Raw genomic sequence first — 26,759 nt, 5'->3', positions numbered from 1 at the left:
AACTAGAATAAGGCCCTATATACCTGGTCTGCAACTACAGTACATGAGAGATGCACTTTAATAAGCACAAGAGATGTCCTGTAATGTAATGCTGTTCCTTTCATTGCCTATAAAAATAGTATGCCAATGCAAGTCTATAACTATTAAAGTTCTAGGAGTATCACTTTATCTTTGATAATAAGGTCAGTCTATTCTGCATTTATATAATCAGTTCGGAATATTAATCAGTAAACAATGACAAGTCACTGACCTGTGCACAGATTTGGTGCATAACATGTCCAAACTCATGGAAGTAGGTCTTCACCTCATCGTGCCGCAGCAGAGAGGGACGAGTGGCGACAGGCTTGGTGAAGTTCGCCACCATTGCTGCTGCTGACATCATCTTGGTTCCATCAGGGAGGAGACAGCCTGGCTGTAGTCCGAAGCATGCAGCGTGCCCAAACTTTCCTTCCCTATGGGTCAAACCCACACCATTACTTGTCAGTCATAGAAATAAATGTACACGGGTGTCCCAGACATCAGTTTTGGCCCTGATTAGCCGGTGACTATCGCAGCCGCCGAGTAGCCTTGCACAGTGCGGATTTCACTCTGGCAATAGCACCCTGGCAATAGCATCGCACCGTGATCAGAGCAATATACCGCAAGCCCATCTCCTTTAGGTTACTCTAGATCAGTGGTAGCCAACTCCAGACCTCGAGAGCTACCAACAGTTTACGTTTTCTAGATCACCTGGCTGGGGCACAGGTGCACTCATTACTGACTGACACATTATAAATGATCCACAGGTGGAGCTAATTACTTCACTTATGATTCTGTGAGGAGACCTGGAAAACATTAACTGTTGGTAGCTCTCGAGGACTGGAGCTGGCTATCCCTGCTCTAGATTGTCAATTCAATTTTTAGCGATGACAGTGAGCCACCAGCATTTGTATCGTTACTATGGCAACATTAAACATATTTAACCATAGACAGTATTTTAGTAATGGCATTCTCTGCAAACTGATGTCAAATCAGGCTACAGCATTCCATATAGACATGGAGTCCAGCTACATCCTACAACACTCCTATAATTTCCTCTCACAGGCTTAACATTATAAACAAGGGTCGGTTGTTATTAGTATGGATGATCCTTGCGATATGTCTGTTATGTTTTATATTTCCGGTACTTCCTCATCTGTGCGGCCACAGCTTACGCCGGTTACGTTAGCCGCTTTCAGAATAGAACCATTGTCCGCTCGCGGGCTCGATTCGCTCACCACGCTTCGGGCTCTGTGTCTCACTCCGCTTGCCACTACTTTACTAACGGTAATAGATGGTGGCATGGACACAGGAGGGTGGCGTGGACCCAGGGTGGTGCGGGTTACGCTACATAAGTACTGTAGCGTAAGCTGTGGTCGCAAAGATGAGTAAGTACCATATTTTCAACTCTACAATAAGTGTACAACGTTATTCATATGTACTTTGTACAGGCATTACTGCTGACCTAGGACTTAAAATAAACAAATAAATGGTATCATTAGAATGCATACACAAACTTTACAGTATATGCACCTGTCCATTCTGTGGCAAGGAACTCATGTATTAACCCCTTCCCGACATTTGACGTACATTTACGTCATGGCCGGGATGTACTTCCCGACACATGGCATAAATGTACGTCATGACTTTAAACTGTCACTGCGTCTCGAGACGCAGTGACAGAGGGACGATGTCTGCTGTCCCTGACAGCAGACATGTCCCTGCATGCCCAGGGGGGGCTGCGATGTCGCCCCCCCGTCGGCGATCGCTGTGATTGGCTGTTCAGTGTGAACAGCCATTCACAGCGTTTTCCTGTGTTACCAGCGAATCGGACGCTCGGTAACACAGGTGTCAATCACCGCCGGGCGTCAGGGGGCATGAGGGGGTCATCGGTGACGATGACACCTCACCCCACCCTCACCCCACCTGCCCCCAAGGCTGTGATTGGTCCGTGGGACCCACGGACCAATCACAGCCAAGGCGCGACATTTAAACTACCGGTGACTGCGCTGCAGACGCCATTCCGGTCTGGAATAGCGTGCAGAGCGGTCACCGTGCCTATCTGCCGTGATACTGACCTGATCCTTGCTAATACTTACCTGATCCTTGCAAATACCTTACCTGATCACTTGATCACTGCTTGTAGCGTGCTGGACGCTTCCTGGATCTGACTTCTTGGGACTTCCTGCTGCTGCTGCAGTGTGATAGAGAGATAGAGAGAGAGATAGAGAGAGATAGAGAGATAGTGACAGAGAGAGCTATATTTTGTGTCTGCTACCCCCCCTTTTTGGGGGTGCAGGGGTTTTTTATATATAAATAACTGTCACTGCTGCTGCTGCAGTGTCATAGTGATAGATAGTGAGAGATAGTGAGAGATAGTGATAGATAGTGATAGATAGTGAGAGATAGAGAGATTTGTGTCTGCTACCCCCCCTTTTTGGGGGTGCAGGTTTTTTTTTTATATATATAACTGTCAGTGCTGCTGCTGCAGTGTCATAGTGATAGATAGTGATAGATAGTGAGAGATAGAGAGATAGAGAGAGATAGTGACAGAGAGTGATAGAGAGTGTATATTTTGTGTCTGCTACCCCCGCCTTTTGTGCTGATCACTATATCTGAGGTGATCAGCAACTTTTTGGGGGCGCAGAGGTTTTTTTTTTTTTATATATACCTGTCAGTTGCTGCCAGTTGCACTGTCAGTTGCACCAAAGGTTGTGCACCTGCTGCCCCTCACTGGTAATCAGTGTTGCATCACTGATCACCTTTTTTTTTTTTTTGAGGCTGCTGTGGGTCTTTTTTTAATTTTTTTTTTACACACACTGTGATTTTGTGGGTGTCCTGTGGCCACTGTGCGCTGATCAGTGACGTACATCACTGATCAGCTTTTTCGGCACAGGGTTGATCTATTTTTTTTTTTTTTTTGATCAAATTCCTGTTGCCTTTGAGCGCTGTTCAGTGACGGACGTTACTGACCAACATCTGTGCTCAATTTTTGGCGCAGGACCTTTTTTTTTTTTTTTTTAAACCCCTTCAATTTTTTTTTTTTTTAATTGGGTTCAAATTCCTGTATAAAGTATTTTTTTTTTTCTGCACTACATACACACTACACACTACATACCCCCCGGGTTGAAATAAAGTTTGTACCCCCCCCTACACTATACACGTGTTGAAACATTTCACTACCAGTAACACAAAAATAAAAATGGCATCCCAAATGTCATCCCAGTCATCCAGAAGAATGTATTCAGCGGAGGAGGCATATGCCATGCTTGCCTCTGATTCTGACACAGCCAGTGAGGCAAGCGGGGAATTTGAAGGATTCATCTTAACCTCATCTTCCTCCTCTAGTGATGAGGGACCCCCTCAAAGACGTCCCCGTAGAGCAGCTGAGACCCCCCCCCAATAATTGATCTCGTATGGACCCCACCACCAGACAATTTTGAGCCCCAGGTTCCTGAGTTTTTGGCCATGCCAGGAATCCAATTTGATTCCACAGGTCTCAGAGAAATTGACTTCTTCAAATTATTTTTCTCTGATGATTTTATAAATTTAATGGTGGACCAAACTAATTTATATGCCCAGCAGTTTATTGCTCAAAACCCCACGTCATCATTTGCTAGGTGGACCCCTGTAGATGCAGTAGAGATGATGACGTTTTGGGGTCTGGTGTTTCATATGGGCATAGTAAAAAAGACAGAAATTAGGCAATATTGGAGTACAGATGTTCTGTACAGCACCCCATTTTACCGTATGGCCATGCCCCGGGCTCGATTTGAGACGATCCTTAAATTTTTGCATTACAACGATAATGCACAGTGCCCACCCAGAGATGATCCCACCTTTGACCGGCTATTCAAAGTCAGGCCGGTCATTGATCATTTCAGTGCCAAATTTGAAGATATGTACATCCCAGATAAATTCATTTGCATAGACGAGTCCCTTATACATTTTAAAGGAAGGGTTAAATTCCGCCAGTACCTTCCCAGTAAGAGGGCAAGGTATGGCATAAAAATGTATAAGCTGTGTGAAAGCACCTCAGGGTACACTCACAGGTTTAGGGTATATGAAGGGAAGGATTCAAGAATTGAACCGCCAGAATGCCCCCCCTCCCTCGTAGGTGTTAGTGGAAAAATTGTCTGGGATTTAGTGCACCCCTTCCTGGATAAAGGTTATCACCTCTATGTGGATAACTTTTACACCAGCATCCCCCTGTTTAAGGCCCTTGGTTCAAGAGGTACAGCAGCTTGCGGTACTGTGCGCAAGAACCAAAGAGGCCTCCCAAAAACGCACATTGCCCAAGTAATGAGAAGGGGTGAAAGCAGGGGAATATGCACCGAAAATATGTTGTTGGTCAAATATAAGGACAAGAGGGATGTCCTTATACTGACAACAATTCACGGAGACAGTACCACCTCCGTCCCTGTACGAGGTACCAGTACCCACACCTCCAAACCTAATTGTATCCTGGATTACAATAGGTACATGGGCGGAGTGGATCTTTCAGATCAGGTACTGAAGCCGTACAGTGCCCTGCGGAAAACAAAAATCTGGTACAAGAAGCTGGCCGTGTATATCATCCAGATGGCACTGTATAACGCTTACGTGCTATTCCGTTCTACCGGCCAGAGGGGGACATTTATGCACTTTCAAGAGGAAGTCATAAAGGGCCTAGTATTTGGGAACCAGCAGGCAGAGGGCCCCAGTACTTCTAGTACTGGCCCCCGTATTGTACCAGGGCAGCATTTTCCTGATGAAATCCCCTCCACTGGAAAAAAGGGCAGGACACAAAAAAGGTGCAAAGTTTGCTATAAAAAGGGAATAAGAAAGCAAACTATTTTCCAGTGTGACACTTGCCCCGACAAACCCGGCCTATGTATAAAGGAGTGTTTTAAAATATACCACACATCTATGGATTTTTAGGTTCATCATTTCACCGTGCTTCGGGGGTCTTGCTAATGCCACATAGCACCCACCATTCATTCCACCAGAATCTGAGCCGCAAAATCCAAAAATCACTCCTTCCCTTCTGAGTCCTGCCATGCACCCAACTGGTATTTTTTGGTCACATGTGAGGCATTGCCGTACTCGGGAGAAATTGGGGCACAGATTTTGGGGTGCTTTTTCTCCTTCATACCTTTTGAAAATGAAAAATTTTGAGCCAGAACTGCATTTTTGTGTAAAAAAATGTAATTTTTCATTTTCACTGCCCACTTGTATCAAAATTGGTGAAACCCCTGGGGGTTTGAAATGTACACTATACCCCTAGATGAATTCCCTGAGGGGTGTAGTTTGCAAAATGGGGTCACTTGTGGGGGGGTTCCACTGTTTTGGTGCTTTGGGGGTCTTGCTAATGCGACATAGCACCCACCATCATTCCACCAGAATTTGTGCTGCAAAATCCAAATATCACTCCTTCCCTTCTGAGTCCTGCCACTTTTTGGTCACACATGAGGCATTGCCGTACTCGGGAGAAATTGGGGCACAGATTTTGGGGTGCTTTTTCTCCTTCATACCTTCTGAAAATGAAAAATTTTGAGCCAGAACTGCATTTTTGTGTAAAAAAAATGTAATTTTTCATTTTCACTGCCCACTTGTATCAAAATTGGTGAAACCCCTGGGGGTTTGAAATGTACACTATACCCCTAGATGAATTCCCTGAGGGGTGTAGTTTGCAAAATGGGGTCACTTGTGGGGGGGTTCCACTGTATTGGTGCAACATAGCACCCACCATTCATTCCACCAAAATCTGTGCTGCAAAATCCAAAAATCACTCCTTCCCTTCTGAGTCCTGCCATGAACCCAACTGGTATTTTTTGGTCACATGTGAGGCATTGCCGTACTCGGGAGAAATTGGGGCACAGATTTTGGGGTGCTTTTTCTCCTTCATACCTTCTGAAAATGAAAAATTTTGAGCCAGAACTGCATTTTTGTGTAAAAAATGTAATTTTTCATTTTCACTGCCCACTTGTATCAAAATTGGTGAAACCCCTGGGGGTTTGAAATGTACACTATACCCCTAGATGAATTCCCTGAGGGGTGTAGTTTGCAAAATGGGGTCACTTGTGGGGGGGTTCCACTGTATTGGTGCTTGGGGGGTCTTGCTAATGCGACATAGCACCCACCAAAATTCCACCAGAATCTGAGCTGCAAAATCCAAAAATCACTCCTTCCCTTCTGAGTCCTGCCATGCACCCAACTGGTATTTTTTGGTCACATGTGAGGCATTGCCGTACTCGGGAGAAATTGGGGCACAGATTTTGGGGTGCTTTTTCTCCTTCATACCTTCTGAAAATGAAAAATTTTGAGCCAGAACTGCATTTTTGTGTAAAAAATGAAATTTTTCATTTTCACTGCCCACTTGTATCAAAATTGGTGAAACCCCTGGGGGTTTGAAATGTACACTATACCCCTAGATGAATTCCCTGAGGGGTGTAGTTTGCAAAATGGGGTCACTTGTGGGGGGGTTCCACTGTATTGGTGCTTGGGGGGTCTTGCTAATGCGACATAGCACCCACCAAAATTCCACCAGAATCTGAGCTGCAAAATCCAAAAATCACTCCTTCCCTTCTGAGTCCTGCCATGCACCCAACTGGTATTTTTTGGTCACGTGAGGCATTGCCGTACTCGGGAGAAATTGGGGCACAGATTTTGGGGTGCTTTTTCTCCTTCATACCTTCTGAAAATGAAAAATTTTGAGCCAGAACTGCATTTTTGTGTAAAAAATGAAATTTTTCATTTTCACTGCCCACTTGTATCAAAATTGGTGAAACCCCTGGGGGTTTGAAATGTACACTATACCCCTAGATGAATTCCCTGAGGGGTGTAGTTTGCAAAATGGGGTCACTTGTGGGGGGGTTCCACTGTATTGGTGCTTGGGGGGTCTTGCTAATGCGACATAGCACCCACCAAAATTCCACCAGAATCTGAGCTGCAAAATCCAAAAATCACTCCTTCCCTTCTGAGTCCTGCCATGCACCCAACTGGTATTTTTTGGTCACATGTGAGGCATTGCCGTACTCGGGAGAAATTGGGGCACAGATTTTGGGGTGCTTTTTCTCCTTCATACCTTCTGAAAATGAAAAATTTTGAGCCAGAACTGCATTTTTGTGTAAAAAAATGTAATTTTTCATTTTCACTGCCCACTTGTATCAAAATTGGTGAAACCCCTGGGGGTTTGAAATGTACACTATACCCCTAGATGAATTCCCTGAGGGGTGTACTTTGCAAAATGGGGTGACTTGTGGGGGGGTTCCACTGTATTGGTGCAACATAGCACCCACCATTCATTCCACCAAAATCTGTGCTGCAAAATCCAAAAATCACTCCTTCCCTTCTGAGTCCTGCCATGCACCCAACTGGTATTTTTTGGTCACATGTGAGGCATTGCCGTACTCGGGAGAAATTGGGGCACAGATTTTGGGGTGCTTTTTCTCCTTCATACCTTTTGAAAATGAAAAATTTTGAGCCAGAACTGCATTTTTGTGTAAAAAAATGTAATTTTTCATTTTCACTGCCCACTTGTATCAAAATTGGTGAAACCCCTGGGGGTTTGAAATGTACACTATACCCCTAGATGAATTCCCTGAGGGGTGTAGTTTGCAAAATGGGGTCACTTGTGGGGGGGTTCCACTGTATTGGTGCTTGGGGGGTCTTGCTAATGCGACATAGCACCCACCAAAATTCCACCAGAATCTGAGCTGCAAAATCCAAAAATCACTCCTTCCCTTCTGAGTCCTGCCATGCACCCAACTGGTATTTTTTGGTCACATGTGAGGCATTGCCGTACTCGGGAGAAATTGGGGCACAGATTTTGGGGTGCTTTTTCTCCTTCATACCTTTTGAAAATGAAAAATTTTGAGCCAGAACTGCATTTTTGTGTAAAAAAATGTAATTTTTCATTTTCACTGCCCATTTGTATCAAAATTGGTGAAACCCCTGGGGGTTTGAAATGTACACTATACCCCTAGATGAATTCCCTGAGGGGTGTACTTTGCAAAATGGGGTGACTTGTGGGGGGGTTCCACTGTATTGGTGCAACATAGCACCCACCATTCATTCCACCAAAATCTGTGCTGCAAAATCCAAAAATCACTCCTTCCCTTCTGAGTCCTGCCATGCACCCAACTGGTATTTTTTGGTCACATGTGAGGCATTGCCGTACTCGGGAGAAATTGGGGCACAGATTTTGGGGTGCTTTTTCTCCTTCATACCTTTTGAAGATGAAAAATTTTGAGCCAGAACTGCATTTTTGTGTAAAAAAATGTAATTTTTCATTTTCACTGCCCAGTTGTATCAAAATTGGTGAAACCCCTGGGGGTTTGAAATGTACACTATACCCCTAGATGAATTCCCTGAGGGGTGTAGTTTGCAAAATGGGGTCACTTGTGGGGGGGTTCCACTGTATTGGTGCTTGGGGGGTCTTGCTAATGCAACATAGCACCCACCAACATTCCACCAGAATCTGAGCTGCAAAATCCAAAAATCACTCCTTCCTTTCTGAGTCCTGCCATGCACCCAAATGGTATTTTTTGGTCACATGTGAGGCATTGCCGTACTCGGGAGAAATTGGGGCACAGATTTTGGGGTGCTTTTTCTCCTTCATACTTTCTGAAAATGAAAAATTTTGAGCCAGAACTGCATTTTTGTGTAAAAAATTTTATTTTTCATTTTCACTGCCCAGTTGTACCACAATTGGTGAAACCCCTGGGGGTTTGAAATGTACACTATACCCCTAGATGAATTCCCTGAGGGGTGTAGTTTGCAAAATGGGGTCACTTGTGGGGGGGTTCCTAACTTTTAGCATCTTATGGTGCCTAGAAACCTACATGGTGCCTAAAAAATAATCTCATAAAAAGGAGGCTCCAAAATCAAGTAGGTGCTCCTTCTATTATGAAGCCTGTGGTTTGGTCAACGTGCACACTAGGGCCACATATAGGATATTTATGAAAACAAAAGAATTGGGGGAATCAATTTTTAGTCACATTTCTCTAGTAAAATGTACTGTGTTCCTTAGAAAAATGTATTAAAATTGCAAATCTGCAAAAAAAATGAAATTTTGAAATTTCACCTACACTTTGTTTTAATTCCTGTGAAACACCTAAAGGGTTAACAAACTTCCAAAATGCTGTTTTGAATACTGTGAGGGGTGCAGTTTTTGAAATGGTATCATTTATGGGGGTGTCTCACATACAAGTCCCTCAAAGTCACATCAGAACTGAACTGGTCCCTAAAAAAATCAGTGTTTGAAATTTTCTTGAAAATTTGAGAATTTGCTATTCATATTGTAAGCCTCCTAGTGTCCAAAAAAATGAAAAGGAAGTTGAAATAATGATGTCAACATAAAGTAGACATATGGTCTATGTTAGTTATTAACTATTTTGAGTGGTATGATTATTTGTCTCACAAGCAGAAAATTTAACATTTTGCAAATTGCTAAATTTTCCATTTTTTCACGACATTTTGGTATTTTTCACAAAAAAAACAGACTGTATCGACCCAAATTTACCACTAATTTGAAGTACAATGTGTCACGAAAAAACAATCTCAAAATCACTGGGATAAGTAAAAGCAAAAAAAAGTTATCCCCACTTAAGTGAGACATGTCAGATTTGAAAAAAAGGGCTCTGTCAGGAACGCAAAAACTGGCTCTGTCAGGAAGGGGTTAAGCAGTTATGAGCCAGAAGAGAAGTGGCTCATAGCAACCAATCAGCACTGAAGTAACATTTGTAATTTGCATAATATAAAACTATACATAGCAGCTGATTGGTTGCCATGGCCACTTCTCCTCTGACTCCCTTATCACTGCTTCATACATCTACCTCACAGTGAACAAAATTCATAATTTTATAGATTCATTTTGGTAAAAATTCAGAGTTTTCTATAGATTTTTACCACAGCTTTCTGCACAATGTGTGTGACTTGGGCCCAACAGATTATCTACATAGGGATGGTTATCAATGTTAACCATCGATTACCATTTATGGTTCAAAACCACTGACTATGAGATTGTTTACAACCACCATCGATTGTTTACAATCCTCGATGACCATTGCTGCTTGTTCTGATCCAATTAGTGTTAGGAGTGAGGCATAGCGGGGCACCAAAGGGGGGTTAAGCTCTGAGGCCACAACATAGGTGGGGAAACCCAACCCCCTCCCCATTGGCTCAAAGTCTGTCATCGATGGTGGAAAACCAGCAATCGATGGCCATCACCACATCTGTCACAGTGTAACATAATTTTTGGATGAAACATTAATGACATATTGCAAAACATTTATGTGATAGATTTGTACAAGGTCTCACAATGCATCGTTTAGTCAAGTGTAATAAGTATGTCATTTACTGTACCTTGGATAAAGGTCCAAGTAGAACTGTCCCAGAACGTCACGCGTGGCACTGTCATACACAGTGTACAGAGTCACGTGTTCATGCCACACATGTGCATCTTTCACAACTTCAAACTGGAGTCCAAGGAGCTCCTGGTAAATGCGGAGGAGGTTGTCTGTGACGGTCTCCATTGGGAAGTATTCCCGCAGTTTATCTAAGTCCACAGAGTACTTTGTCTCCAGGATGCGAGTGATGTAATAGTGCAGGTCCCACGCATTGATTTTCCCATCAAACTCCAACCCTCGCTCCGCACATTCTTTTCTTTTCATCTCCAAAATGAGTAACTTCTCTTTTTCCCCCAGCGGCTTTACCTTTGTTTTCAGATTATCTGGAAGAAACACAGACATGCCGTACAGTATATATCCTACCTATGTCCACATTCAAACACAACTCATTTTTTCCCCTTAGTTTGGATATTAGATTGTTTCCAGGACTCTTTAAGCTTAGAAGCAGACAGACGGTAATAGATTATAATGTTCAGTGTAGTCTCGTTAATGAGTAAGGAGACATCAGGTCTGGCTCGACCACGTCCTTTTTTCATTTATGAACAACACTGAACAAGAAGAACTAATTCAGAGATTTACATACATTCCAGATTTACGTGACTCTTCAATGTTCTCAGACCTGCGCAGGAGCAGGTTCTGCAATGTCGCTCACAACTTCCCACACGTCGGATCCATTTTCAATGCCGGTGGCTGCATCACTGGATGCAGCATCAATGGCCCTGGCAGCCTGAAGAGTCCAGACATCCTGACTAATACCTGAAGGTTACTCAACTGTCCCATGGTAATGCAAAAGCTCTGATGTCGTATCTTTGGACTCAGCAGCGGATCAGACAAGTGTGCAGTGGGCTTCTGTTACTGATGGCGAATACACAAATGACCTTACACCTCTATCACGTACCACAGTGCTCTAAACACATACTTATCTGTAGCAGCGTGGTATACGGCCGTTACGCCAACACATATTAGGTTGATTAAAGAAGGTCGACAAGGCTTAAATCGACACATGAAATAGGTCAATATTGCTAAGGTCGACAGGGTTGAAGGTCAACACAAGCATTAGGTCGACAGTCAAAACGTCAACATGAGTTTTCCACGTATTTTTGGAGCCAACAAGTGCCGGCAGGTGGCATTTACTGGACCTACCATCCACTCGGGCAAGGGACCAAAAAAAACACCACACGAAAAACCCATATCGACCTTTTGACTGTTGACCTAGCCAGTTGACCTAATTCTTGTGTCAATCTTCCAACCCTGTCGACCTTCGCCATCTCAACCTATTTCAGGTGTCGACCTTCTGTGGTTAACTCAATGCATGTCGACTGTATACTGTATACGGGTGGACCCAATGGCCCCTAGATGGATGCTGCAACGCGCTTACCGGTATAACTACAGAGATGACACCAGATTGCAGCCAGCTGTTTGTGCAGAGCGCACACAAGGGGGGGAGGCACGCCCCTATAAATGTGCTCTCTCCCATCTTTTACACTTCTTTAATAAACTCAAACTGCAATGAAAACAAATGATCGCGAGGCTCCACAAAACTCAATCTGGGTACACACAAAGCGATATTACAAACGATATAGTGAATTTTGGCCATTCTGAGCCATAACATTTGTAATATCATCCAGTGTGTACTCTCAATATGGTTAACAATGCGCGCTCCTGCAGGTCATTACCGGTGTCCACTGTCGCTTGTACATGCAGCTGTATTTTTACTATATCGTCAAAGACTGCATATACAATGCGGGGACAGGATGACTCCACTGAACGATATCCTTCGCAATATTGTTCAGTGTGTATCCTTTATATTATATATGCCTGAGAGTTCCAGAGAAATCATTCATGATATTGTTTATTGACTATATTGTCTAGTGTGGATCCAAATGACATAGGCCTGTATTCAATGTGGCCGGCGAGGGGGTTAAACGGCGGGTATCTCAGAGAACCAGCGATCCTACTCTATGTTCCGGGAAAATCCTCAGTGCATACACACTGAGAGGCTTTCCCCCTGCCCGGCGATGTCAAGGGGGGGGACGGCTTTGAAAAGTCATACATAAAGCCGCTCATCTGCTGGTAATACCGGCAGATGAGCGGCTTTCCCAGCGACGATGCGGGAGAGCGCATCACCGCTCATCACCGGGCCACACACTGGGCTGCTTTGGGCTGAAAGGCGCTCAAAATGCGTGTTTTGAGCGGCTTTCGGAGCAAAATCGCGCAGTGTGTTTGGGCCTTTACACTAGGCTGAATTTACAATCCAGCTACATCAATTCATCCATCACCAGTAAAATGGACATACAGATAGTGGTAGATGCTCAAATTAGTTCAGTAATACTATTCAGGTGCATGCAAGGACGGGGTTAATACTGAGTAAGTAACAAGACATTGGTTCCCCCAGCACACTGAATAGTATTAATAACCAATCTTGAACACTACATGATAATAGAATTCAGAGATATTGGTTACATATACCTGTGCAGGTGTATGTAACCAATATCTCTGAATTCTATTATCATGGAGTGTTCAAGATTGGTTACTAATACTATTCAGTGTGCTGGGGGAACCAATGTCTTGTTACTTAACCAGTATAATGGACTCTGAGGTCTGTTCATTCTGGGTCCCAAGAATCAGAGCTTCAATATCTAGTTTAGTTTTGAGTAGATAAGTAGGAGAGATGCTTTTTGTCTATTCTCGCTGATCAACTCCAGGTGGCTTACATTTCAATCTTACTGGATGGGCAACAAAAGATAATTTGGGATTATCTGGATAAACTCTAAAGTGGCTGGTTAGTTCTGCCAAACTGGACAGCTGTGGCTGTAATATCTACTGTATATACCTGTTTATTCTTATCTAAACAATTACAAGACACAGACGGATGTTATTGTATGAATAATGGGTTAAATATACTAAATGGTGCTTGTCAAAGCTGCAGAGCCTTCGGCGGTTTTGGATGCAGGAATTAAAGGGACAATAATACTCAATAGGAAACGTGTGGTTCACTTCTACGATGATTGGGGACCAATATAAGAATTACAAACAACTTTCTTCTTAAAAATTGACCATTACTTGCACCACTCAAGTAACAAAACTACATTGCAAGCGTACCCAGGCAACTGGGCTGCCAGTAATTGTACTTCTGTGCAAAACAAAGTCACAAATCTGGGTAAAAAAAATATTCTGATAGAAGTGGATGTGGCTCCAGACACAATTCGTTGCTGAATTTGTGACTTTATACATATTTAATACCAATTCCATTGTAACATCATGTCTCTGGTATATGTGGCTATTGTCCCTTTCAGACCGCACTTTTTAGCCGTTATTTTACCATTTTAAAACGGTCATTTGTGCAGTCTGAAAGGTGCAGAGTGAATTTACCAGTTCTTTTGAACTGCTATTTCTAAACGGTAATAAAGCAGGGTCCTACCCATTTCAGACCCGTTTTTTTTCATCCACTCTTTTCTATGGGTTAAAACGAGTTCAGTGTTGTGAAGGAACAAAAATTGCATTAAAATACCGTTTAAGGACATGCGGTGTGAAAGGGGTTTTAGCTGGCAGACCCATTTTTAGAAACGTTTTAAAATACCTGCTCAAAGCCAGTTTTGCGGTCTGAAAGCAGCATATGATGCACCTAAGCTGCAATACAGGTTGAGTTTCCCTAATCCAAATATCCTTTATACTAATTATTCCGAAAACAAGTTTCCAGAATGAACTTTTACTTTTATTTTTTGCTAAACACCTACTGGGGACATCTGTAACTGGCACTACTGGGGACATCTGTAACTGGCACTACTGGGGACATCTGTAACTGGCACTACTGGGGACATCTGTAACACGCACTACTGGGGACATCTGTAACTGGCACTACTGGGGACATCTGTAACTGGCACTACTGGGTACATCTGTAACTGGCACTACTGGGGGACATGATATGTAACTGGCACTACTGGGTACATCTGTAACTGGCACTACTGGGGGACATGATATGTAACTGGCACTACTGGGTACATCTGTAACTGGCACTACTGGGGGACATGATATGTAACTGGCACTACTGTGGAAATGATATGTAACTGGCACTAAATACGTGCAAGAAAATGATTGCTTGGCATTCAAATGTGTGTAGTGTATAGTTCAGCATCTGCTGGAGGGGAGCTTATTGCTGCCCTCCAGCAGCATCCTGAAGGTACGGAAGGGACACATACGGAAGGTGGAGGACACGTGTACATTAACCCATTTACTATATGTTACAGATACATATAGTAATAGATTAGGGGTGTTTAGTCTAATCAGCATTTCCCCTATTATGAAGTAACTTAAGTGTATATTAAATTAAAAGCATGCAATATTTATCAGGGAATTGTTACAGTATGTTACATTGTAGATTCTTCGGTATAATTACTTGTAATAACAATAATTATTGTTAACTTTTACTTATTGGAAAATAAACTAACCGAGAAAAGTGGACACATTGTTCGTGTTCTTTGCGGTGTTCAGCTCCAGGACAAAATCGGCATGTGTGCGGTACCCCAGCAGCTCCGCCAAGTTAGCCCGAAGTCTGATTAGTTGCTCCAGAATTTTGGTATTTTCCTAAAACAACACGTATAGAAAGGAATAAATAACAAGCAAAGGTGAAAATGTCAATAAGATGAGCATTTATAGTCTCGATATAGCTGGTACAGAATTGGGAACACCCGTGGGAAGTGGAACAATTGGTCGCTCAGTGACCAAATCGCTGAGTGTCCCGTTTTCGGACACTCCGCTGGGGAAAGCTGCTGGTCGCAGGAGTGATCACTGCAGGGCTGATCGCGGGAGCACGCTTCCGGTGACCGTCGCCCCGTACACACAGGGATATGGTCACCCAGCGACCATATCACCGACAATCATGCTGAAATCGTGTGTACGGCGCTTAAGTTTTCCATGGGTGTTTAGACTGAACCACAGCGTATTCACAGGCAAATGTACGCAAAGATAGGGCAATTTCAGGCGGATCTCTTCTACCCAGAATAATGATGACATAAGTGTGTAGTGCCGGTGCAGACACACTGATTCAGCCGACTTGGTATTTCGGCGGCTCTTTTTAAACACACAATGCGGCCCCATATGCTGCTGTAACTCCTACAGTGACTAGATTGGGAAATAAAGAAAATGCTGGATCAGACATACTTCCATACATCTACTGTTGAAGGCGGATTCCAATTTCCTCCGAGTTTCAGGCACAGAACACTTTTTAAGGACAGGGAAATAGTGGGGATACTGGAGAGTCACTTTATAAGTGTTGCAGTCTGTCTTTTCTAGACTGTCCAGGAAATCATCGGGAAGACCTTCTGTAGGAGACAGCATCAGAATTACTGGTGAGATTCAATTCCACACATATATGAAGGAAAGCACAAAACATATCATTCATAAGCAGTGGCGTAACTACTGTAAGGCAGCCGCAGCAGCCGCTTGGGGGAGCATGCAGCAGCAGGGTCTGTGTGGGCGCCGGCACCCGCTCGACGCACTGACATGCTGCTGCCTGCCACTGCCCACTGACTGAGCACTGAAGGTGAGTCGGCCACAGCGCGGGTGGAGTCATGGCAGAGATGTCAAATTCCCCCACTGATTCAATTGACTGTACACAGAGCCGGCTATTGGCTACTGTGTACAGGATGGGCGGGCGGATGGGCGTGCTAGGGCGGCCTGGGGGATGCGTCGAAGCCAAGGGAAGCAGCAGTGTATGCTGGTCTCTCTTCCTCTCTCCTGCTTCAGCTTCTCTGTTATGCGAGTGACGACATCACGTCACACGCTGGGGACACATGCTGGAGAGGAGCGTGGAGGGGACGGCGCCACAAACTTTTTGGCAGGGGGGAGCAAAATTTATAGTTACGCCACTATTCATAAGTGGTATCACTGATAGAATGCATGTACATACACATTTCATGCATAAAAAAGGAATGTCCCAAAGTCTTTTCACCCTATATGCTCAGCATTCAAAATACTCAGATATACTGAGACTGCCTTGAAAATAATTGTCGCTTTAAAAAAAACATACGAGACCTGCTGGTATCCCACATCACCGACCATCTCAGACGTTCTAACATTTCCCCAATAGCACTCTGCAGCTAATCAATGTTGGGGGCATATTTTAATTTTTAAAGGGCAACATTTTGGGCCTGATTCAGAGCTGATTGCTGATTAGCGACTTCGCAATTCAGACCAATTATTGAATGACTGTGCATACGGTTCTGTCGCATGTGGGCCGCAGATAGACACAAAATTCCAGACCGCTGGGCAGAAACCTGGCTTTTCCTGGTGTGGGGGAAAAAGCATTTGTGCCCAGGATATTGTGAGTAGGCTCAGTGATGTCAGCCATGACCACTTCCACCCCGTCTCAGTTGCAGTGTTGTGGAAGGGTCAGACTTACATTTGCACAGACAGTAAAAATCATTTGATGGTTCGTGAGATGTGACATGATTTGCAAATGGATAGTAAGGAGTTTCTTCTCTTTCAGACTGGGCGATGGTTTTCTTCTCGCATGCGATCAGGTCTGAATCAGCCCCTTTTTACGTGATTAATTGCTACAGCTACAATAGTAATACAGTACATTTAAACTATTGCCCTATACAATTAAAATATGCCCCCTCACTGATTAGGTGCATGGTGCTTGAACGGGGTGTGGTATGGCGGCCAGACAACCGGGATCCCGACAATACATTGAATGTTGAACAATATTACTGTTCTTATTTTAAAGTGGCTCACCACTGGGTCTGCTACTAGCGCTAGGGCTGTTGAGCCTGACTAGACATTGGACTTAAAAATTTTGATGAGTACATTTTATTGAGTACATTTCTAAAATAAGAATGAAGCTGGTTATACTGTACAGTCATTATTTGTATAGGAGTTCCCAAAAAGTAATTTAGTGCGATCAGTCAATGGAATTTTACATGAACAGCGTCATAAGCAAAGCTGGCCACATGCGGACGAATGCGGTTATTTGGGTTGACTACCAGACGACAATTCATATTCACTCTGGATATGCCAAATGCAGCTGGAAAAGACCCAGTAAAACCTCAGCTGTTGACCGATGAAGCAACTTACCGAGTTCTGCTTTTGTAAACAGTAGATACGTGTTGTCCTCGGTGAGGTTTTTATTGAAATCAATACTCAGCTGACTGATCATTTTTTTCATGCTCTTTATTTCCTGAATAAATAGGAAATATGAGATCAGTACGTTCCCACAATGACAAAGAAGACTTGACTATGACAGCGAGGAGATGATAATGAAATTCCTTAGTGAATGAAATACTGATCTAATTCAAGTGAAAACAATGTATACAGATGTAGCACCGCTCATCCAGTGCTGGGGCTCGCCAGACCACCCCCACTGGCGAGCGGATGCTACATCTGACTGGGTGCGCGAGCGTCCCACACAGTCGACGGGAACCCTGCCTGTCTTCGCTTCAGGGAGATGAGCAGGGTTAGGGGGGGGGGGGAGCGGGGAGGATGGCAATGAGGGGCGGGGACCCGGGGGAACTCCGGTTGAAGGGGATGTGCATGCATCTCGTGCGTGCGCATCCCCTTCTGTCGGCTGGTGAATCTACCGCCAGCCCCTGCCTGAATGAGCAGCGCTCCATCTGTACTGAAAAATTTAAACATGCTTGGGATAGGCATATGAATATCCTTACAAAGAAATAAGGATCAAAAAGGGTTGAGATTACCTGAAGGATAAAAAAGGGGCAGACTAGATGGGCCAAATGGTTCTTTTTTTTTTCTTCAAAAACGTTTTATTGAGAAAGTCACAGGTTATTAGATGTCATAAATCAAGGCGACAAATCACTCCTTGTTATACAGAAGTACACCACGCAGGGTGACCACATTTTCATTATTTTCCTCTTTAACAAAATTACAAACATACAAAAGTGCAAACATATGGAATTGTGTAAAATTAGACGTATAAGAATATAGAGCCATAATAGATGTATATTTATAATTATATAATAATACTACTTTAAGTGGCATAAAGTATATTACTCGCCTTCAGTTCCAATTCCATATACTATAGAAACTAATATTTTATCTTGGACAAACTGGACAAGACAAAGGGAAGGTATGGGAAAGGGTGGGTAATAAGGCTACTGCGTTTAGTTTCTAAAAGATACTTCTAGAGGCTATACCATGTTTTGCCTTAATACTTCAAACACCTTCTTCCAGCTATAGTGGTTGGATGGGTTGACATGTGTGGCTCAGTTGTCGTACCAAATACCACGATGCGTTTTCATACATGCTCAGAATTTGTGATTGTGTGGAGCTGGGCAAGGACTCGATGTAGGGTCCCCATTTATTATAAAACCTCGTAACGCCAGTTTCTATATCCCGTAATGTGGCCTGCCTCTCCATGTATAGGATGTTTAGTATCGTGTTTTTTGTTTCAAGTATGGAGGGTGCTGATCTTTTGATCCAGTATTTCATAATTAGTTTTTTTGCTATTCCTAATATCACCGTTATTACTGGTAGCAAGGCTTTTTTCCGGCCTCCCCAATCCCAATCTTTCAATACCAAGAGTAAGCATGCCGTAGGATTTTTTATTACTTTTAATTGGAAGGTGTTGTTTATAAACATTATCAGTTTATTCCAATATGTGGATATCCTGCCACACTGCCAAAGATTGTGAAAAAAGGTGGCCCGTCTCTGACCACATTTGGTGCAAGAGTCTGGCGCACCGGGTACCATGTGTGCTCTCTGTATTGGGGCCACATATGCCCTATTTAATATTTTCCAGTGCACCTCCTGGAGAGATGCTGAGTGTAAACATTTCATGGTCTGTTGGCAGTGTTTCAGGACCTCCCCACACTCCGGGATCGAGGGAATCTCTAATTTCCAGGCATTTAGAGTTCTATTCCATTTCTTGCTCCCATCTGTGAGTTCGGCCACAGCGTAGTAGTATCTTAGCCTGTAAGTTCCTGTACGAGCTAGTGACATGATGGTGGCAATTGGGTCAGTCTCCGCTCCCTCCGGACCAGCCAGGGGAAGGGACTGAATCAAGTGCCTTATTTGTAAAAACATGAAGAAGTGGTTTTGTTGTAATTTGTACTTTTCTCTTAGGTCTGCAAACGACATGAGGTGGCCCCCCGGGTCGTACACATCCCTGATTGCCGCCAAACCAGCTTTCCTCCAAGCCAGAAACTGAGGGTTATCCATTCCGGGAGGAAACCCGGGGTTACCCCAAAATGTTATAAACCTTGAAACCTGGGGGGATCTTCTCAATGTTTTGTTCGTGTGTAGCCATGCCTTGTAAGTGTCTCTGAATAAAATGTTTTCTTTTATGCCCTGGCTGATCATTTTCCTAGGTGTGTGCATTAGCGTTATTGGTGAGTATGGGGCAAATAGTGCTTCCTCGAGGACTCGGTTGGTAAAGGTTGAGTGTTGCCAGCCCCAGTCTGTTATATATCTAAAGAAAACTGCCCTGCTAAATGTTGCCGGGTCCGGAATATTGAGTCCCCCCTCGGATCTAGGAAGCTGTAATTTTGCATAAGCAACTCTTGGTTTTTTGCCAGCCCATAAGAACTTAGAAAAAACTGTCCTGACTATGGCACAATCCTGTTTGGTAAGGGATAGTGGTATCATTTGTAACAGGTACGCTAACTTAGGGAATGCTATGCTTTTGATGACCGCCGCCCTTCCCATCGTTGAGAGGGGAAGGGTGGTCCATCTATGGAGCAGTGCGGAGATTTCCGCTATCACAGGTCGAAAATTAGCCGAGTATATTTCAGATACAGAGTGGGGTACGCGGATACCTAAATATTTCATTGTGTTTTTTGCTATAGAGAACTGGGCTAATGGGGAGTCCATGTTTGGCGAAAGTTTGGGGCCGGAGAGAATCATCACCTCAGATTTGTTATAGTTTACCTTAAAACCAGAAAATGACCCAAATTGTTCTATCAATGTAACTATCACGGGGATAGTCTCCTTTGGGTTTGATAGAAAAACCAACATGTCGTCGGCGAATAGGGCTAATTTGGTTTCCTCTCCACCAATTTTGATTCCAGTATATGCATGGGATGCTCTAAGGGCTATGGCCAGTGGTTCCAAAGCCAGGGAAAATATTAATGGGGACAATGGGCAACCCTGCCGGGTGCCACGTTTTGTATAGAATGGTTGTGAGAGGAAACCATTATTGAGGATTTGCGTGGCTGGGTTTGTGTATAAAGTTTTAAGCAGAGTCATAAATTGAGGGGGGGCACCAAATCTGTGGAGTGATTCGAATACATGATCCCATGAAATTAGGTCAAAAGCTTTCTCCGCATCCAGGGACAGAACTACGTTCTGCTCCCCGGATGGGTGGGCTCGAAGCCACTCCATTACAGCCAGTAATTTTCTAATATTCACCACCGACTGGCGACCCCAAATAAATCCGGACTGGTCTGGATGGACCAGATGGGGAAGGATCAGCTTAAGCCTGTCCGCCATAATCTTGGTAAGTAACTTGTAGTCGGTGTTTAACAATGATATGGGGCGGTAGGAACTGGGGTCCTCCGTATCCCTACCTGGTTTGGGTAAAAGTCGTACTACTGCCGAGTTAAAATGTAGAGGGAGGGCTCTCCCTGCTATAATCTCATTAAACATTGCTGTCAAGGGGGGGGCCAATTTAGGAGCCAATATTTTGAAGTATTCATTGGCGAACCCATCTGGTCCTGGGGATTTTCCGGTCTTAAGTCCCACTATTGTCGATTGGATTTCCTCTGTTGTCACGGGGGCAACCAAGGATTCCTTTTGAGCCTGGGAAAGGGCGGGTATTTGAAGATTTGTCCAGAAATTATTTTTGGCCTCTATATCTATTGTGGGAGCGGCATAAAGGGAGGAGTAGAAATCGAAAAATACCTTAGATATGTCAGCATTTGATTTTTTTAATGTTCCTATTGAGTCTTTGATAGATTTCACTATCGTGGGGGGGCGTCTGCCTGCCAACAAATGTGATAGCAACTTCCCCGCCTTGTTGCCAAAGCGGTGAAATTTACTGTTTCTATGAAAACTAAATTTCTTTTCTATGCCCGCCAGAACATTATCAAATATTGTTTTGTCTTTATAGTAGCATGTTTTATTAGCTCCTGTAGGGTTGTTTTTAAAATTAGAGTAGGATTGAGTCAGTTGGGATTGGGCTTCTAGGTATTTTTTGTCTAGGTCTCTGTCCCTTTTCTTACAGTAGGACATAATATTGCCCCTTAGCACAGCCTTAGAAGTTTGCCAAAATAATAGAGGATCTGTGGTTTCCAAATCCGCATGATTATGTTTGAAGTCCATCCACGCCGCCTCCAGCATGGCTCTGAATTGAATGGAGTTTGCCAGGTAGGCTGGGAAGCGCCATTGGCGGATCTGGCCTTTGTCAACCTGGGCGGCAAGCTGGACCCAGCATAAAGCATGGTCAGAGATGCTAATTGTTTCTATTTTGGTGTCAGCAACCTTAGGAAACATATGGCGAGGGATCAATATGTAGTCTATTCTGGAAAGGGTACCATGAGCGGCAGATAGACACGTGTAGTCCTTTTCCACTGGATAGCATGAACGCCAGGAGTCGATCAGCTGAAATTGATCACAAAGAGAAGCTATGGTGTTGTCTGGGTGGCGGTTGTGTTTGGAAATGGGCGTATTCCTATCTAATGTCTGTGATGCCACCACGTTGAAGTCCCCCCCCAGGATCAGAGAATGGGTTTGCATAGATTCAAGCTTGGCAACCAGGGACGCGTAGAACCCACGGGGGTTAGTATTGGGGGCATAAATGTTACACAAAGTGTATGGCACATCCTGTACTGTTACATTCACAATCACATATCTACCATTTTCATCAATCTCAGTCGACGTTATTGAATGGTTAATAGCATTCCTGATAAGAATCACCACTCCCCGTGATTTGGAGTTAAATGATGCCGATGCCATCACTGACCATCTTAGCATATTAAGTTTTAGTATCTCACGTGGGATAAGGTGGGTTTCCTGCAGGAATGCTATATCCAAGGACAGTTTGTTTAAATATGTTAATACTTTCCTGCGTTTAGCAGGAGTATTGAATCCGCCCACATTCAGTGAGCCTACTTTAAGCATTAGCATCACATGGCTTTACACATATCTCTGTCGCAGTACCTCGTACCCTAAAAACACCAGGGGAAGACACATGGAAGGAAAGAGACATACTGGGGAGAAACAAGACACAGACATCACAAAAAACACAAAAACAGCAAGACCTCCCATCATGGAGCCGTGGCTCCCGTGGGGGTCAGAAAGTATTCTAATCAGAACTTCCGTACTCAACACCCTCCTATCTAACGATATCTCCTAACGAGATCCCCTTCCCCCCCCATCCCCCCCCTAAATCCCCCCATAAATCTCCCCCATAGTAACTTAGGTTAACTAATGGTGTTATATACCTTTAGATCCTCATTCTAACTGTAACAATGGAACAGAGATGAATTAAATAGTTAGGCAACCAAAAGTGTTTGAATTAAATAATTTTGTGTTATGTCTGGTAATTCCCCTTACTTATATAGGCTACAAATATTGTCTTTTCAAATACTCTTATCTAACATACATTATAACATAACTTATAATTTGCCGCAGTATTAATGTAAATTTAGAGGGCAATGTTTCATTCTACCAACCGGCAGTATAGATTAAAGGGCGTCCCAAAGTATGAAAATCTGCCGTGTAGTTTAGCAGATCTTAACAAACCATATGTGCCTCTCATCAGTCCTCAGTATTAACTACTTTACCGAACTTCTTAGTTCCCAGAAGCGGATGTCCCCTGGGAGTCAGGACCAGTCTCTGGTGTTTCTTCCTGTTCAGTGAGGTAACGGTCTGCGTCAGCAGCTGAAGTGAAGTCCTTGACTTTGTCCCCCTCGAATAGTCTCAATCTGGCTGGATAAAGAAGCGCAAATTTCCTTTTTGCGTTGAATAATTTTGTGCATATTGGGGTGAACTCCTTGCGGGCCCGAGTGACCTCCGCAGAGTAGTCCTGGAATATGAATATTTTGGCGTCATTCCATGTCAGGTCTCGGTGTCTTCTGGATGCCGACCATATAGCGTCCTTGTGTAGGTAATTTAGACATCGAAATATTACAACCCTCGGTCTATTTCCCCTCGTGGTGCGTGTCGGGCCCAGGCGGTGTGCTCTTTCGACCACCATGTCGCCACATTGGTCTTATATTTGTAACATCTCAGGCAGGGAAATTTGTAGAAATTTATATAAGTCAGGGCCCTTAATGTTCTCATCTAGCCCAACGATCCTCAGGTTGTTCCTTCTCGATCTGTTTTCAAGATCGTCGATCTTATTTTGAAGGTCATAGCAAGTTTGCTGGAGGCTGGAAGAGGAATCTTTGAGTGTAGATACGTCTTGAAAAAGCTCTCCCACCCTGCATTCAGTGGCATGTTGCGTCTGTGCTACCTGTTTCAACTGTGCTGTGACGTCTTTTATGGCGATGTTAAATTTAGCTGCCTGTGCCTCCATCAGGGGGCCCATAGTTTCTTGTATAGCCTTTACCACTTCAGAATAAGTGACAGGGGGTCCCTCTTGGGTGTCAGAGGTTTGGGAGAACAGTACCTGGGAAGCTGAATCCCCTGTCTTGTCGCGTGCAGCGGCCATCTTGGATCTGGATAATGACTGTGATCTGGAGCTGGACTTGGCCCTCTTTTCTTCTGGTTTCTGTGACTTCCTCGGCATCTGTGGGGAGAGGAATCTCTCCCTCCACCGCCTGAGGTGAGAATATGAGTGCTGTATAGGCCGGGGTTTGTGGCCTGTTATGTCCTGTCCTGCAGGCTCTGCCCTCTGTAATGCTCCGGATCTATAGGCAATCTGTCCCCAGTGAAAGAGTCATTAGCGTTTTCTATCAGTAATCTTTATTACTGTTTCTGCTGGCAGGTATTTCTGCAGATCGTGGGAAGCCTGTTGTAAATGTTATGTGGCCCTGACAGGTAGTCAGCAGTACGTAATGCTGGAGGATATGTCTGGCTTCTAATGGCCGGCGTGGTGTGAGGCAGCGTGTCCCCAGCACGTGAGTTGTAGTTTACAGCAGTGCGGCTCTGTGCATAGCGGGGCCGCCACCTTCCGTCTGGGGTTGTTGGCGAGGGGCTCCGTGGGCTGGGTGTACCTGTGCGGCGGGGCCGGGTGCACGCGCTGTGTCCGGTGCCCAGCGTGGTGTGTCCCGACACAGGCCGCAGTTCGCAGCTCGCCGCGGCGTCTCGCGGTGTGGGTGATGGCCGCGATCGCGCGGCTCTCTGCTCGGCGGGGTCTTCTCGGCCGGCTCCGGAGTCAGGTGGAGGGTTTCTCTGGTGCTCGGGGGGAGCAGGGGGACGGATGGCTCCGGGGATGCAGCGGAGGTATCGCTAGCCGCAGCCGCCTACATCAAGACCGGAACCGGAAGTCTCGGGCCAAATGGTTCTTATCTGCCGTCAAATTCTATGTTTCTGTGTTTCTACTGTAGATCAGAGCAGTGGGTACTTTCTGAATGGCACCTCCACCTCTCTGGCAAGCCAGTCTGATATTTTAAAGCGATTAAAATGTAAAAGTCGAAAACAAGCTGTCTGGGAGGGTGAGCAGCAGGACTGCGGGAGTCGGACGGCATGTGTCTGCCCTGCACATAACGATGTGGTCATCTCCCCCCCCCCCCCTCTCCCTCAGAGCATTGCTCACCTGCCCACCGATCATTCCCCCGCGCTGCCGCTCACCCCCTGCTGCCGGCGTCTCACTCTGCTCTTCTTCTAGGGCACAGACACGTCCGACCCTTCACTGTGTCCGGGCTGTCAGCCAATCATACCTCGCGGGCTGGCTCCTGATTGGCTGCCGAGCACAGTCACAGTGACACAGGGAGGGGAAGGAGAGATGCGCTCCCCTCCCCTCGGCTCCCTTCCCCTGGCGAGGAATCAGCTGTGGCGGGGCGGCGGAGGCCACGCCCCCCGCCACTTAGATATGCGCGCATGCGAATTAAGCACTTTGCAGGGCATTTGTTATGGCGGTACGGGGTACCGGCACAATATGTTTTACCGGTACGCAGTACCGCCATACTTACAGCCCTGCCCTTGTGTTTTAGCCAGTGATTAGCACTCTGTCAGATTGTGGCCCTTATTCAGATCTGAGCTCAGAACAAATTTGTTTGGAAAATGGGTAAAACCATGCTGCACTGCAGGTGGGGCAGATGTAACCTGTGCAAAGAGAGTTAAATTTGGGTGGGGTGTGTTGAAACTGAAATCTAAATTGCAGTGTAAAAATAACGCAGCCAGTATTTACCCTGCACAGAAACAAAATAACTCACACTAATCTAACTCTCTCTGCACATGTTACATCTGCCCCACCTGCAGTGCACATGGTTTTGCCCATTTTCCGAACAAATTTGCACTGAGCTCAGATCTGAATAAGGCCCTGTGTGCGTTCAGGGGCGAGATGCATGACGAATCACATTGTGAATGCATGCAGCCACTTGCATGTAACGCTGTATGCAGGAATATTTCAGCACTCCCAATGAGAGCTGCCCATTATGGTATGGGGGCTGGGAGGGATCCAATTAGTGCATATGCATATGTAGGGCTTGCTGCATGTTGGAGCGTTGCTGCATTCCGCCCCAGATGTGCTTAGCCTGTGCATTCAATCAGGATAAAGCCTATAGCCTTTAGTTATATTACCATATTGCACTGTGTGTGTGAAGACAAAACTAATCAAGTCACACCTGTATATGAATCATGTAACCGTTACACAATATACCATTGTATAAAACAAAATGCATACTGTATATTAGAAGCAGATAATTGTGCAACACTCACACTCTGTACTTCGGTGGGGAGATGGAGTCCATTACGTTTTCCAATCAAAACGGACTTCTCCAAGTACCGTCGGACCTCTGGGTGCTGTTTCTCCAGATCTTCTGTTTGCTATAAACACAGGAGCAGATTCTGATTTTCCTTATAACTCCATGAACTGACATGTGACATATTTAGGGGCTGATTCCCAGTCGGACGGATCTCTGTGTATTTGCACTCAGCACATTAGAATTTACAGCAATGTCCATTCTATTCATCGACGGAACTTGTCAGATTTGCTTTTAGGTAAAATCGAGTGTTTTGGAGCAGGAAATGGGCGGTGACAATGTGATCACAGGGAATCACCCTGACTATTGGGAGTGAGGTGAGTGGACAAATAAAGCTCCGTGTGACTCCTGTGTGTATTTTGGGGCAGGAATGCCTTTGTCTGACAGGCCTCTAGAAGCTAGCTTGGGGTAGGTGTAAATGCCAACACCGATGATTACAGTCGCGGAGGCTGCCATATAATTAATAGACGCTGTAAGTTTATGCTTGCAGACAAATGAACCCTATAAAGTATAGTGTATTGAAATGTAT

General features: G+C 44.6%; 1 protein-coding gene across 2 annotated transcripts in view; it reads right to left on the bottom strand.

Annotated features, from left to right (window-relative positions):
• The window catches only part of NLN (neurolysin), an 85,023-nt gene that overhangs the window by 48,138 nt on the left and 10,126 nt on the right, over positions 1–26,759 (bottom strand). For both annotated transcript variants that reach the window (XM_083152670.1, XM_083152678.1), the window contains 6 exons: positions 26,187–26,294; positions 17,484–17,586; positions 15,570–15,730; positions 14,858–14,993; positions 10,366–10,732; positions 251–452 (listed from right to left, as the gene is read on the bottom strand). In XM_083152670.1, coding sequence (XP_083008796.1) covers positions 251–452; positions 10,366–10,732; positions 14,858–14,993; positions 15,570–15,730; positions 17,484–17,586; positions 26,187–26,294 — 1,077 coding nt within the window. The remainder of the gene's footprint in view (positions 1–250; positions 453–10,365; positions 10,733–14,857; positions 14,994–15,569; positions 15,731–17,483; positions 17,587–26,186; positions 26,295–26,759) is intronic.

This window comes from Crinia signifera, chromosome 1 (genome assembly GCF_055691185.1).
Source record: "Crinia signifera chromosome 1, ASM5569118v1, whole genome shotgun sequence".
Lineage (NCBI taxonomy): Eukaryota > Metazoa > Chordata > Amphibia > Anura > Myobatrachidae > Crinia > Crinia signifera.
This window is presented reverse-complemented; position numbering and strand designations above follow the sequence as displayed.